Consider the following 15,797-nt stretch of genomic DNA (forward strand, 5'->3'; position numbering starts at 1 on the left):
GAAACAGTTTAATTTACTGGTGAATAAACATAATATTTAAAATTCTGGCTCTTCCCTTTCTCCCTTCAAAAATGGGGAGAAAAATCAATATACTGAAAAAACAGTTTACATAGAGACATCATTTTCAGCAAATGAAACCCTACATACAAAAAATAATGTTATTTCAAAAAAAGACTTCAGTTTACCATACAAACAAAACAAAAAAGCCTCAAACAAGAAAGCCAATTAAAAATTGAAACTATTCTTCAAAGCTTCAGTTTCTCCACCTGTAAAACAAAGTGCTTAGAATTGATCAGATTACTAGGCACAGATTCAAGTGCTTAAGTCTAAAACATAAGTTCCCCAAAGGCAGGGACCTTTGACATAATGCAAATGCTTATCAGACCAGTGCCTGGAACATAAGAGGTCCTCGACAGGGAGTTTTCTAAATGAATGAAAAGTCAGCAGGATCAAGCTCCCTTAATTCTGCCTTCCACCCAAAGTAAGAGATTATTTGAAGTAACAGGATATATGGATAGAAAGACTTTTTTTTTTTTTCACTGTGTGGATATAATTCCACTTATTCACAATCTATTAGTGAACATTTAGTTTTCAGCCTTTTTTAGCATTTACGTACAATGCTACAATAAATATTAGTATAAATCCTTTTTATATACATATTTAAACATATCTACAGGATGAATTCTTTTTTATTTATCTTTCAAGTTTTTATTTAAATTCCAGCTAATATATAATGTAATATTAGTTTCAGGAGTAGAATTTAGTGATTCATCACTTATATGTTAACACCCAACACTCATAAAAAGACTTTAAAAAACACTTAAATGTTCTTTTTAGCAAGAAGAAACTGTTTCTAAGTAGAGCTAAAAAGTCAACATCTTTTTTGTTCAAACTTTCAAAGTACAAGAATTAGCTCATTTATGAGGTTACCATATTATTATTATACAGTAATAATTTGAGAGAGAAAATTAAGCATAAGGCAAATGTAAGAAACCTATTAAGCATCACAAAATTGGAATAAAGTTCTTGCCACATTAAAACCAAAGAAAAGTTTCTCCCCTGATTTTAAGAAACAATTAAAAATGGAAATGTTTTTAATCTAAATATGTATTATGGCACAGGAAAGGACAACAGTAAACTTTAAAACTATAATCTTCCTAAGTCTTAAAAAAACCAAATTATCAAGATACATAACCATTATATAATTTTAAAGCTCATTTAGGTTAATAAAACCAATCCCAATCTCATTTATAAATTAATAATCTGAAGTCCAGAAAAGTCTAGTAATTTGTTCAAGACCAGTAGTAGAATTAGGCCTAAAGCCAGTTCTCCCCACTTTCTACCCAGTACTTTTTCCACTGTAGCTACTTTTAAATTATTATTAAACATGAAGTGTTCAACAATGGATAGAAGAGGTAAAAGCAAGTCCTCTGTTACTTTACTATGAGCTTAAAGACTTTCTGTCAAGTTTAAATCCCAAACAGCAATCTTTTAAAAGAGGACTCCAAAAAAATGAACAGGACTCTTTACAATTTTGTCAGTTACACCTCAGTAAAGCCAACTGGGGGGGGGGGGGGACGGGGAAGGGGAGGTGGTGGGGGAGATGGCTCCATCCTTACCTGACCCTACTCACAAGTAACAGAACTGAATGGTACTACGTTTAAATTTAAAGATTTTATTTATTTATTTGACAGAGAGAGACAGTGAGAGCAGGAACACAAGCAGGGGGAGTGGGAGAGGGAGAAGCAGGCTTCCCACTGAGCAGGGAGCTCGATGTGGGACTCGATCCCAGGATCCTGGGATCATGACCTGAGCTGAAGGCAGAAGCTTAACGACTGAGTCACCCAGGCATCCAGTACTACGTTTAAATTTAAAATGGTCTTTAGCCATTACACAAACACACAAACACATAGAGACAAAACGGTTATGAAAACCACAACTCTGCTAAGTAAATGCTGACATCATTTTATAACTTAAGGTCAGAGCTGAATCTGATCATTTTTCAGTTTCCATTGCAATCCTCAAATCTACCTAAAATGTTTAAATTCCTCGGGATTAAATTCCTCATTTCTTTTCTGTGTGACTTCATCTATATGCTCACGATTTCCAAACTTACATTTCCAGTCCAAATTTCTCCGTGAACTAGATTTGCATATCCAATTTCACCGGCATCTTAAAATTAACCTGTTCAAACAGAGCTTTTTTTCCTACCTCAAACCTGTATTAAAAAAATGGAACACCTTGTTGCCCAAGAACCAAAAACCTAGAAGTCCTCTTGGATTCTTTCCTCTTCTTCATTTCCTACAACCAATCTATTCAGAAGTAACGATCTCTCCACATTCAAAGTATCCTGAATCTGAAATCTTCTATCCCGTCACTACACTGGTATAAATCACCACTATCGCTCACCTGAATTACTGTATTATTCCTTCCTACTCCCCTCACTTCAACTCCTGGGTCCTCTAAATTTATGCATCACACAGCAACCCAAGTAAGATTTTAAAAATCTACATCAGATCATGTCACTGTCTTATTTAAATTCTTGAATGGTTTCCTAATGTACATATAATTAAGTAGGAAGCCCTTATACCATGGTTTCAATGACTCTCTCTTCAAACCTCATCTTGGTCCCATTCTTCCCCACTGCCAATACTTAATTCCCCATTCACAACAGGCTTTGTTTTCAATTTCTCTATTCCAGGGTCTGGCAAAGGATGGCCTGCTGTCTTTTTAAAATAAAGTTGTATTGGAAAACTGCCACATTCATTCATTACATATGGTCTATTGCTCCTGTGGTGCTGCAACAGGAGAGAGTTGAGGAACTGCCGACAGAATGTATGGCTCAGGAAGCTGAAAATATTGATTATCTGGTCCTGTAAAGAAAAAATGTTCTACAGCCATCCCCTTTGCCTGGAATGCTCTTCTCATGAGCACTTTACTCATGAGCACCTTCTCATTCATCAAGTCCCCTCTTACTCAAAGAGTCCTTTCTTGGCCTATGTAGTTGCCCGCATCGTTTTTCTCTATCACTGTATCCTGTTTTCTTCACCATGTTTCATAACTAAACATTTGTTTACTTGTTTAACTGTTCTATGACTGCAGGGGTCAAATGCATTCCAACATATTTTTTATACCTAAGTCAGAGGCTGGCAAATAACGTACTTTTGAATGTTGAATTATATAATAAGTCTTATATGGGTATTTTTGAGGCCTTGACAAAATCGTCTATAATTTATAAACCCTTAAAACTAAAAGTAGAACTTTTTTTCCTCCAGTATAACCACGCTTTTAAGTTATTTAGAAACAAATGTTAAAGAGAAGATAATCCCTGTGAATTCTGAAATGTTTTCATATTTACCAAAATGAGATTTTTTTTTCTTATGGAGAGGCACAAGGGCCATATCACACTCTAAGTTTTGCTTTGTGGTCTAGAGAAATTCACTGAATTCCTTTGGGTCTCTGTTTCCTTAAAGGGAACATTCTTCTAGAGGTAGGAAGAATATACTACCAAGTTAAGAGAAAAGCATTTAGCTTTTTTAAACCTGCTTCAATTTTGTGAACTCATTTCTAAAGCCAGCAATCAGCTACCTTCATCTCAGAGAAGTTCCACCATTCATCCGCCCTGATAGTTTGTGCCACTCTGCTTTGCCAAAGATCTTGCTCAGATGTTTACTATTCTCATCTCGCAACCAGGGTACTAGCAACCGACTCTGCATAAAAATTGTATTTCATTTGAATCCTTCAACGTGAAAAAACAGGTCCTGGCTGCCTATATACCACAGCACTAAAATGTTCACTTCAGTAGAAAATAACTTTGCTTTGAAAAAAGTATTATTGCTTACATAGTTCATCAAAGTTCTAAAAGCAGAGTGAAGAACAACAACAAAAAAAACCCCTGATGATTAGACCACACAGTAAGGCTTTCAGAACCACAAAAAGGAATACATTGTGAGACTGAAGACGTGTTACTTTCATACCACAGAACCCTGAACCTGAACCATTCTCTCACCTTCTAGTCAGAAAGTGCAATGTACAAACAGGCAGTAATTACGCAAACTACACTTCTGCACATTTGGTAGAAAAAACAGACTTCCTACATCACAGCACATTTAGGCTACTGTATAATGGCTCTGCCTATCAGTTAACAAATTTCTTTGGGCTGTGTCCCCTTCATACAGTAGTACTGTATTTGTATGGTTATTAAAAGTTTTCATAAGAGTAAGAATGAAATAAGATAAATGGAAAACACAAAAATGAAAGCATAGATACTAGCAGAGGTTAAAAGACTTAATTCAACTGAAATAAGGAAATCAATCATTAGATATACTGGTATTGGTACTTTTCCTTGCCAGAAATTGACTAGTTTAAACTGGTCAAATGAGCATTTGTGAAAAAAAAAAATTAAAGAACATTTTCAGATGCTGGTGATGAGTGACTAATGCCTATGTAACAGAAATAAAAAGAATTTAGTGTATATAATTTCTTTAACCCAATTAACCTGAATACATGTTCTCTGCAACATATTATATATAGGGAACTGCCTATATTTTGAAATAACAGTTAACCTGAGATATGGGACCACTTTATGCAACTCACAAATATGCTGAAGCTCTTATAGTTACCACAGAATTATTGTTCACATGACTTCAATTTCTACCTAACCATGTTTCAGAGTCCAAAAATCACTTAAACACTGACTTCCCAATCTGGTGTCCCCTCCTTTCCTCACTTTTTGGATGAGCCAATTCTCAACACAGCACATAACTATAGATGTTTTTTCTGCATCTGTGCCCAAGCTGCAAAGCAAAGCTTCTAAAAACAAACAAAAAAGGCAAATCACACATTCAGGCCAACTCCTACTGAGCTTTTTCCTCACTTGCCAATTCCTTAGTATATTCCCAAGAAGGGCTACTCCAAGTCTCTTCATCTCATTTTCAGAAGATGCATGGCTTAATTATTAGATCTGTAATAGTTTTAGAACTAAAGAATCTCAGGAGATATTACTGCTAGCTCCTTCATTTTAATTATAAATAAACCAAGAACTAGAATTTAAAGGACTACAGCTTTAGAAACACTGAGCCAATTTACTCGAAGCCTCTCCTGAACCCTCAATTTCATCGTGTTTACTGCATCCTGATCTATTCCTTATGCCTCAGGAGCAGATCTACAGAGGAGTCAAGGACTCAGCCTGAAACCACACTGCCCGAATACTGTTCCAGTTAGGCCACTTACTACCTATGTGCATCTAAACAAATCATTAATTCTCTGTACCTTGGTTTCTCCACTTGTAAAAGAGAATAGTCATATCTGGCTCATTAGGTTGTGACCACTAACACAGGTAAAAGCACTGGAACCGAATCTAGCACATAGAAATGCTAAATAATAGTTGTGGGTGGCGCCGGGGTGGCTCAGCTGATTAAGCAACTGCCTTCGGCTCAGGTCATGAGCCCAGGGTCCTGGGATGGAGTCCCGCATCGGGCTCCCTGCTCCTCGGAGAGCCTGCTTCTCTCTCTCCCTCTCCCCCGCTGCTCCCCCTGCTTGCATGCTCTGTCAAATAAGTAAATAAAATCTTAAAAAAAAGAAAAAAATAGTTGTGACCACTACCATCATTCATTAGAGAACCTCTGGCAAACGAGAGCACGCCTTTATTCTACCTTTACTTCTCTGTTCTCAATTCCATACTCTCTCTATATCCAAGAACTTAGGTTGGTCCAATCATCTCTCCTTCAATAGTTTTAAGCAAAACTCTTGGACTCGCATTTCTTCTTTCTTTTGATGCCAAGTTTCTTAAATTAGTCTTCTTCATTTCCCACACTTACATACCATAGTTTGCTTTTGAAGATTCGTCCTTTGGCTCTAGGATTTTTGTTCTCTGAACTCCAATACTTTTTCCTCAGTGTACATGCTACCAAACATCCAATCTAGATCTTCAGTTTGAGTTCCTGCTCAAGCCCTAAACCTGTGTATCTCTATACACAAGATATTTCTAGGTGAGCATTTTATGATGATCTCACACTCAATTTCCCTCACATATCTTCCAATTGTAAAATTCTCCAATATTATCTAAAATAGTATCTGTCATCTCCTCTGTCCATTCATGTCTAGCCTATCACTTTACTCAAATTTTTCCAGGTCCTCCCCCAGCTCCTAGCAAACATCCTCCCAATTCTACATTTATATCATTTTTATCATAATCTTAAAATATTGTCACATTATCATCCACTTAAAAACCTCCAATAAACTGTTAATTAAGCCCAAATTCCTTAGCTTGGCATTCAAGTTTTTCTCCAGTCTGTTCCCAAACCACCTTTATATTAGAATCCACTAATCCCCATAAATTATTATATACCCCAATCAAACTCTATTTACCACCTAAGTGTACCCAATTTATTTCTGTATAATCACATGACATCTGCAATCTTGGAATGCGTTCCACATTGTTCCTTTATATCCCAAATGTCTCATGGCTCAGTTCAATTTGATACTTTCCCATTTAATCTTACGGCCCAGAATAATCTCTCCCTCATTGGAATTCCTAAGCCATTTATTGCCTATTCAATTCATTTGCCACTTAATTATATAATGCCTTACACTATTATCTACATGTCTGCATCATCTCTCACATCACAGTACAAACAAGGGATATCATATCTCTGTATACCCACTGCATTTTCCTAGAAAGCTGTGCAGGGTAGGCACTAAATAAACTGTTAGTTGCATGAAGAACACAATCACCTTGCTTCATGAGATACTAGCTACCTGCTCATGTAATCCCATGTAAGAGAAAGAAATTATGGAAGGAATAGTAGAAATAGAAAGTAACTATTTTGTAACCACCACAGTAATAATGATTCATGCAAGAATCATCAATGGATGCTAGAACCATCACATGAAAGTTTCTTGGGGAACAGGATATTTATACAGTCTCAAAATATATCTGAACAAATTACTTATGAATTACAAAGGGAAAAAAGGTACCTTCACAGTGGAGAAATCTGGCGGACACCAAGTGATCAAAGTTAACATCACCAATAATGGGATAAACTGACATCATGTGCCTCCTGATGTGATGCACTGAGGACACAACATCACTTATGTATTATTCCTGCCAAAAATGCATAACCTGAAACTAGTCATGAGGAAACAATCAGACAAACCAAAAACCGAGGGACAATCTACAAAACAACTGACCTATACTCTTCAAAAATGTCAATGTGCTGAAAGACAAGAAGCTGAGGAACTGAGTGTGTGATCCTGGATTGGATCCTGGATCAGAAAACAAACTGCTATAAAGGACATCACTGCTACACAGGACAACTGATGAATTTGAATGTGGACTATATTAGATAACAGTATTATATTAATGTTAAACTGCCTGATTTTGAACATTACTCTTTGGTTAAGTGAGACAATTTCCTTGTTCTTAGGAGAAACATCCCAAAGTATTTGAGGGTAAATGAATTTAAAACTTGTTCTCTAATTCTTCAGCAATAATAGTAATATCAGTAATAGTAATAACAAGGATCAATAGAAAGATTAGCAAAAATGTGGCAAAACATTAACAACTGGCGAATCTACAATACAAGAGATCATTGTACTATTTGGTACAACTTTTCCATTTTTTTCAAAATAAAATTTAAAAAAACGAACACCCTAATACCACACAAAAACTTTGAGAAGTTTTTATTTATCTGTGGTATTTTACATTTTATCTGACAATCTTAAAGCAAGACATACTTGCAATAGAAGAGTTTGCTCTATATAAACATTTATTTTAAAAAAGCAAAAACATCTTTTTAGAACCAAAGAAATATTTTATAATTTTAATAGCCCAACACTAACTTATCTTTTTTTTTAATTCACATTTACTATAAAACTCAGTTAAAATAATGTCAATTTCAACTGGTATAAACTCCTAGACAGTATTTTTTTTAAACAATGTAGTTTTATTATTTTCAAATATACAGGGAAAGTAGAGAAAGATAAAATGGACTGACTGGTTAAACATTTTAAGGAAAAAATAATGATCTGTACTTCATACATTAATAAACAAGCATTTGTAAACTAATGAAAGTTTGTTTCCTTAATTATGATTACAGAGAATGTATTTATATTATAAATCACAAACTTCATCTTCCCTCAATTATCAAAAATTGTTATTTAGCTGATTATAAGTTTTAAGAGAGGTTTTATAATATAGCCATTGATTGATTACTATTTCTACAGGCTTCCTGGAACCTTTAAAACTAATGCTTCTAGTCAAAGTACAATATAGTATATAAAGGATTTTCTAGATTCCATATAATTAGCAATAGTCCTTTAAAGTTGGATACCTTATTTATGAGATGTTCGGTAACAACTTCTCTTAGTCCAGTGTAGAGCTTTTCTCCATGTTTATGCAAAACCATTGTATAAGCATTTCTATAGAGCTCCTCAAAACTAAGACCACTGTTATTCTTACGCTGGATTTCTTGAATTGCATTTTTCAGAAGGTCCCAAATGCTGTTTACATATTTTTCATCCATGGTCATCTGTAATATCCAAGAGAGAAAAAGAGACAAAAAAAAAAACACCAATGGTTGAAAATCTTTCTGTATTTGTCCATATGGTAATTATCTCATTATATGGCTATGTTTATAAATCTGCATAACTTATAAGGATGTTAACAGTCTGTTTTAACAAAAATAAAGGGATACATTTAAGAATTGTTTTTAGAGCTTACACAATTTTTTAAAAATCCTTTAAGACCTCCCTCCTTTCTTATATGCATTAAAACCCTCCAATTTAAATGAAATCATAATCCCCAATGTTAATACTTGCTTTAGCCAAAAATGTAAGACACCCTTTTCCTTAATTTATTTAGAAGAATACAAGCTCAGAGAGAAACCCTGAAGAAAGACTTCCATGATTTAAAAAATAATTTAGGGGATGCCTGGGTGTCACAGTCGGTTAAGCCTCTGACTCTTGGTTTCAAACTCAGGTCGTGATCTCAGGAGAGTGATACCGAGCCCCAACGTCGGGCTCCACGCTCAGCACGAAGTCTGCTCAGGTTTCTCTCTCACTCTCCCTCTGTCCCTCTCCCCGTCCTCCCCACATTCTTTCTTTTAAAAAAAAAAAAAAAAAAAAAAGGAAAGAAAAAATGAGGACAGGAACACTATTATCCTCTCCTGAAGATTTACAGGGCTCCTTAGCAAATTAAAGATTGGAAGACCTGCAATTAAAAACAAAACAAACCAAAACACCCATTTTGTTTAACCCATTCTTATTTTCTTCCTTTCCCAGTTTAGATTCCACAGTCCATCATTTGTAGCTACCTTGAATCACCTGCCCCTCTCCCCACCAAAATACTTGCCATTCTAAACCCCATCTACCCACCTACTCTTCACATGCACCCACGTGTGTAGCTGAAAGTAAATGAATCACACACATACACCCATATTCAATACGTCTCAGTTTAAATTCATAACCACTAACCACAGTGGGCCCTGGGTACAACCCCATAATCCTACATTCTAGACTACTGACTCTACCTTCCTACATGATTTTACACCATCTCCTCCTTCCTCACTGTAGGATAATGACTTTTTTCCTGTTCCATTGAGAAAACAGAAACAACCTGAAGACACACTGTACAAACCCCAAGCATATCCACCAATCTATATGATTATGTATTAATATATTATTCTAATGTTCTTGTGCTCAAAGTTACAAGTTCTTATACTCAAATTATAGACCGGGACCAGAAACATAGGCATCATCAAGGACTTATTAGAAATGCAGAATTTCAGGCTCCAACCACACCTACAGAACTATGATCTGCATTGTGAGCCCAGGTGATACCTATACAGAATGAAGTTTAGTTCCATCCCAACTCACCTTTTCAAGGACCTCCCTTTATCAATCTCCCTTCTCAGCATCATCACATTCTTTTCTCTCTGCTAAACAATTTCCAACCGCATTCAAAATCATCAGTTTCCCATCCTAAAAACAAATCCTCACAAACCCACCATTTCTCCAGTACCATCCAATCTTTGTCTTTTCCATTTACAGTAAAATCACAGGACCTGAGATAATAAGCTTTCATCTCTACTGTTTCACTGAAAACTACTCAGGTCACCGGTGACTTCCATCTTGCTAAATCTAAATGGTCAGTCTTAGTTCTCATCATTCTTGACCTATCTGGCAGCAACTGAAAGAGCTATCATTCTTACTCCTTGAAACAGATTCCTCAGTTGCCTTCCAAGCACTACAATCTCTTGTTTTTCTTCCCATTCCTCTACTTCCTATTTGTCAGTCTGCTTACAAATTCGTTCTCCTCACAGCAACCTCCAAACCTGAACTTCTTTTTCTAGCCACAACTCAGTTTTCAGGTGAAGCTGATTTCATCTATGCTCATGGCTTAAATTAACCTCAATATTTATTTACTGTTTGGCCCTCTCCCCTGGATACGAGAGTCCTATACTCAGCCATGTTTTCACTTGAATACCCACTAGGCACCTCAAACTTACCAAGTCCAAAACAGAAATCCTAATCTTTGCCCTGAAGTCTGCCCCAGCAGTCTTCTCCAAATGAGCAAACATCCGCTCCATCCTTCCAGTAGCTAAGGCCAAAAAAGCCTGTAATCCCCCTTTTATTCCCTCACCTTGATTCTAATCCCACAGGACATACTGTTGTCTCTACCTCCAGAATGTACCCAGAATCTAACTCCTACTCACCTCTTCCACTACTACTAGCCTTATCCAAACCACCATCATCGCTCAGAGTATTCCAACAGCCCCCTAACTGGTCCGTTTCTGATCCTGGCCCACGATCACAGAACAACCAGTGACCTTCTAAAAACATAAATCAGGTTATTCTTCTGCTCACAACCCTCATGTGACTTCTAATTTCTCTTGGAGTTAAAATCAAAGTCCTTATACAAACTACAAAATGTTATTCGATCTGATAATCTGACTTCATCTATTCTTCCTCCTTGCTCACTGTTCTAGCCACATCAGACTCTCTTTGGTATTCTTTGGAATATGTCAAACAGGTTTGTTTCAAGGTGTTTGTATATGCTACTCTCTCTGTCACTCAAATATTCTTCCCTCAGGTATCTGCATGGCTCCTTCACTTTATCAACCTCAGCTTTAACTTCACACTCCATTTAAAATAGCAGTCTCCTCCTACTAGTCACCCCCAAATTCCAACCCCACGTTCCTTATTTTTTTTTCCTTATTTCGTTTCCTGGCCTCCCTCCTCCCATCCAAATGTCAGCTCCATGAAGGCAGGAATTTTTGACTGAGGAATCCCTCAGCCACTGAAGTAATACATGGCATATAACAGACATTCATACTTGCTGATGGAATGATTTCCTGCTAATCTATGACTAAGAAGCTGTTATTATGCCACATAAAACCCACATGTTCTGCACTCACAACCTGGGAAACATGGCAACAATTATTCATCAGCTTCACACCTACTTGTGACCTGGAATGGACAGAAATTACTGAGTGGAATCCTCTCCAAAGAGGGTAGGAAGAAACTTTTGAAGGTGATTAATATGTTTATTGCATAGATTATGGTGATGGCTTCATAAGTGAATACTTACCTCCAAACTCATCAAGTTGCATACGTTAAATATGTACAGCTTTTTGCATGTCAATCAAACCTCAATAAGGTGGATAAAAAAAAAAAAAAACAAACTCCTTCCAAGCTATGTCCAATGGGTATGAATGTGAAAGGGTAAGGAATATAGATAGGCAAAATAGTTCTTTCAGTTACCCTAGCAGTAAAACATCAGTGCAACCCTCATAGAGGATTCTTAAGCAGATGACTCAAACAGAGCCTTATTTTCTAATCTTTTCTGGAGTGCTTAAAAGGAATTCTGTAAAAGAACAACTTCTTTTTTATTACTTAAATCTTATTCAAATCCCAGGTCCAGTAGAGACTTTTCTGAAACGGCCTTAAGAGAATTTATCCCTAGGTCGAAACTGCAATTTTTATTAGATATCCTGATACACAGGATACCATCCATATAAAATATTTTAAATAAGATGTAGCTGTTCATAAGTTTTCACAAATAAAAGATAGAAGTCCACATGACAATGATGGCCTCAAGTATTCCATATACAGAGATTATAAAAAAGCAGACTAAGACACCATCTCTCAATATTAAATACTGAACATATAAAGCAGAACATTCAGAACAATTCCAGAGAAAGACCAAAGTTAATGTGGACTATAAACTCCAGAGGTAACTATACTGCGAATAGTTGAGCAAAACTTCAAATGATCTTTTCAGGCTCTATAAAATAAGATCCCATGAAAGCTAGAAAATGTACAAAAAGGTCCCTAACCCGTCATGAATTACTAAATTTTCTATTAGAAACTAAGGAATTTAAAAAACATAAGCCAAGAGACTTCAAATATTGTAGAAATACCCTTACATTATAATAAATCATTCCTCACATATATAAATCAAGAGTTGTTTTATAATCCAAGATTCTACATACTACTTTCCTCGGTATTCATGCTTTACAGAGTAGAGATGGAGCCACAGTACAACAATGTTTAGGCCTAAAAAAGTAAATGAAAAAATAGACCCAGAGACATTAAACGACTTACCCCAAATCTAAGAGCAGAGATTAGAATTTATATATCCCCAAATCTAGTCCAAACCGCTGGACTCACATTACATTCCATTGTGCTAATATGGTATAGTAACACTACAGTGTGAGTCACTGATTATCTTGGTAAACATAGTGTGGTATATTAGTAGAGAACAAAAGCCCTTGGTTGGTGTCATGGCTTTGCTAAATTAACAGGCCATGTGACCTTGGGCAAATTACATGACCCTTCAAAATCTTTATTTCCTCACTTGTAAAGTAGATTTAACAACAGTTATCTAGGGGCGCCTGGGTGGCTCAGTCGTTAAGCGACTGCCTTCGGCTCAGGTCATGATCCCAGGGTCCTGGGATCGAGCCCTGCATCGAGCCCCGCATCGAGCCCCGCATCGGGCTCCCTGCTCAGCGGGAAGCCTGCTTCTCCCTCTCCCACTCCCTCTGCTTGTGTTCCCTCTCTCTATCAAATAAATAAATAAAAAATCTTAAAAAAAAAAAAAAAAACAGTTATCTATCTCAGGGCACTATCCTGAAGATTAAATAAGAATGTCAGTAGAATTTAACCCAGCCCAGGGCACAGCACAATCCCTCACACGTCGACTAAAGAAAGTGTCCAATGATAGAATATCTGAACTGTCATCTATAGGCATCAACCATCAGAAAGAAAAAAATAACTTTTCAAGCTTAATAAATAGATATGAGCTAAAACAGAAGCATCTTACGAGTACAAGTCTGCTAAATACAAGTCAGTATAATGCAGCCTTCCTTTGGAAACACTATTCCCTACACTTCCTAACTCCTATTCTTCCAGTGCCATTTAAAACATTTTAATCCCCAGAGCTCTGTCCTTGGCTCTTTTCACCCTACACTGGGTCACTATGCACTTCTATCCATTATCATGGTTACAGTTACTACCCACACATCTTAAGTTCTAAAATTTACAAGACACCAGATTAGCAAGGCATTCCGGAGCCTCCTAAATCTGTACACAAAATTTTGTAAATATAACGTGTGCACTTCTTCTTCCTGGATGATGAGTCCTAAACTCTTACCAGACCTGGCTCACATCACAAAGAATAAATTACTGGCTTATATGTTAATTGCTCCCAAATCTGTATTGCCAGCCCAGATGTTCCCCTTAAGTCTAAAAACTACCATATTCAACTGCCTGCTGGACATCTCAAACCAAGTGTTCTAGGATAAAACTTATCAGTTTCAAAATCCCTGTTGAACTGATCCTCCAAAAACACACATATCTTCCTTCTGTATTCTCTAACTCACAAGCCACCTAGTTATACATGCTAGAAGCCTATGCTTTAACTTTTCTTCTTTCGTCTCTCATCCCCTTTTTATTCAATCATCAAGTGCTGCCAAGAGTAGGCCCAAGATACTTCTCAAATATGTTCCCATTCTTTCATCCTGCATACTATTGTCCTAAAACCTGCATCTAGATCACCATGACAGCCTTCCAACTATCATGAACTCCAATTACCTCTTAAAATCTATTTTCCTCAGAATCACCATGTAAAAAACAAACATGAGCATTGTAGCCCTGTTCAAAACCTAACTCTCATTACCAGGGGTGGAAGGATGTACTTCAAAACTATTCAAAATGTAGTCTATGCCTACTTCTCTAATTTCACTTACTACCCTCACTTACTACCTATCTTACATTTATTCCCATCCAGTGACACACCTCCCCCTCATTCACCACCCTCCCTCATCTTCTCAAAGCCCCTTCCTCGGCCTCTTCTTCATCCAATTCTTTACATAGCCTCTGAACACAGCTCATATGTTGTATCTTCCAGAAATCCTTCCCTGACCTCCTCAAGCAAAGTGGACTCCTTCTCAGCGCTTTCATAATACTCAGGTCATATCTATCACTACACTTCATACTGATTCATAATTATCGGTGCATCTTATTCCTCCATTAGACTAAGAGATACTAAAGGGGTTATGCATTTTTCTTTAACTTAATTAGATGGCCATACACAAATGTCTAGTGAATGAATATTGCTTTACCTATATTATACTAATGCAATTTTGAACCTATGAATTAATAAGCACAAAGATATGGGAAAATATTTTAATGTGCTTATCTACAGCATTTAGTATTACAGGAAGTATTTGATTATTTTAAAATTACTTTAAAATAATCAAATGTCCTTTTCAAATAGAACACAATAACATGCAAGCAACAGACTCAAACTTCATTTTTCTTTTTTCAGATTTTTTTATTTTTTATTTATTTGACATAGCGAGAGAGAGCACAAGCAGGAAGAGCAGCAGAGGGAGAAGTAGGCTCCCTGCTGAGCAAGGAGCCTGATGCGGGACTCGATCCCAGGGCCGAAGACAGACACTTAACTGACTGAGCCACCCAAGCATCCCTTAAATTTCATTTTTCAAGTAGTATTTTCAGATTTTCCTATTCACTTAACTGCTTAGTCATTAATTTTATTAGTAAATGTTAACTAGGAGGAAAATCATAGGCAGAAAAGGCCCTTCAGGACAGGATCCATAAGCTACAATCCTTCCCTAAATCAAGCATGTCCAAAAACAATATACCAAAGGAAATGGGCTTCAAATGTAGATTCTTACATATGCATGCTATGTGACTTTCAAAAATGGGCTTCAAATGTAGATTCTTACATATGCATGCTTTGGTCTTGGCATCAAGCGAACATGTAAATAACAGTGGCAAAATAATTATGTTACTGATGAACTTTAATTTCTCACTTATCCTTGGTACAGAATACATTAACTATCAACGAAAGTTAAAAGGACTAAATGTTAAACTCTAATGTCATCAATTATGTCAACCATAAAAACATTAGTCTATACTTCACTTAAAGGCCTTAAGACTGTACTTTTTTAAAGAAAGTACTAACGTAGTTTTAAAGTAACAGTCTAAATTATTCAAGCAGGATTTTAAACTCATTGATGAAACTGATTTCCTTAGGTTCCATTAATTGCAAATACACTCAGGAAGGAATTTTGTTAATAATGCTGCAGCAAAGCAATTACACAATAAAATGCACACACACACACACGTTTCCTAATTATTAGACATATACAGTATTCTGCTCCAACAAGTTCAAGTATAAAGTGATCAGCAGGGAAGGTAAACTCATTTAGCAAGAAAAGAAACAAAAGCTCTTTTTAAAAGAAAGCTATAATTAAGCATTCTTAAATGCT

The 15,797-nt window shown here is 36.3% G+C and overlaps 1 protein-coding gene across 1 annotated transcript in view; it reads right to left on the reverse strand.

Moving 5' to 3' along the window:
- Nucleotides 1–15,797, reverse strand: part of CUL3 (cullin 3) — a 92,706-nt gene that overhangs the window by 63,704 nt on the left and 13,205 nt on the right. The window contains exon 2 of the mRNA XM_027588556.2: nucleotides 8,334–8,531. Within this exon, the coding sequence (XP_027444357.1) occupies nucleotides 8,334–8,531 (198 nt within the window). The remainder of the gene's footprint in view (nucleotides 1–8,333; nucleotides 8,532–15,797) is intronic.

The sequence above is a fragment of the Zalophus californianus genome, chromosome 3, assembly GCF_009762305.2.
Source record: "Zalophus californianus isolate mZalCal1 chromosome 3, mZalCal1.pri.v2, whole genome shotgun sequence".
Classification (NCBI taxonomy): Eukaryota; Metazoa; Chordata; class Mammalia; order Carnivora; family Otariidae; genus Zalophus; species Zalophus californianus.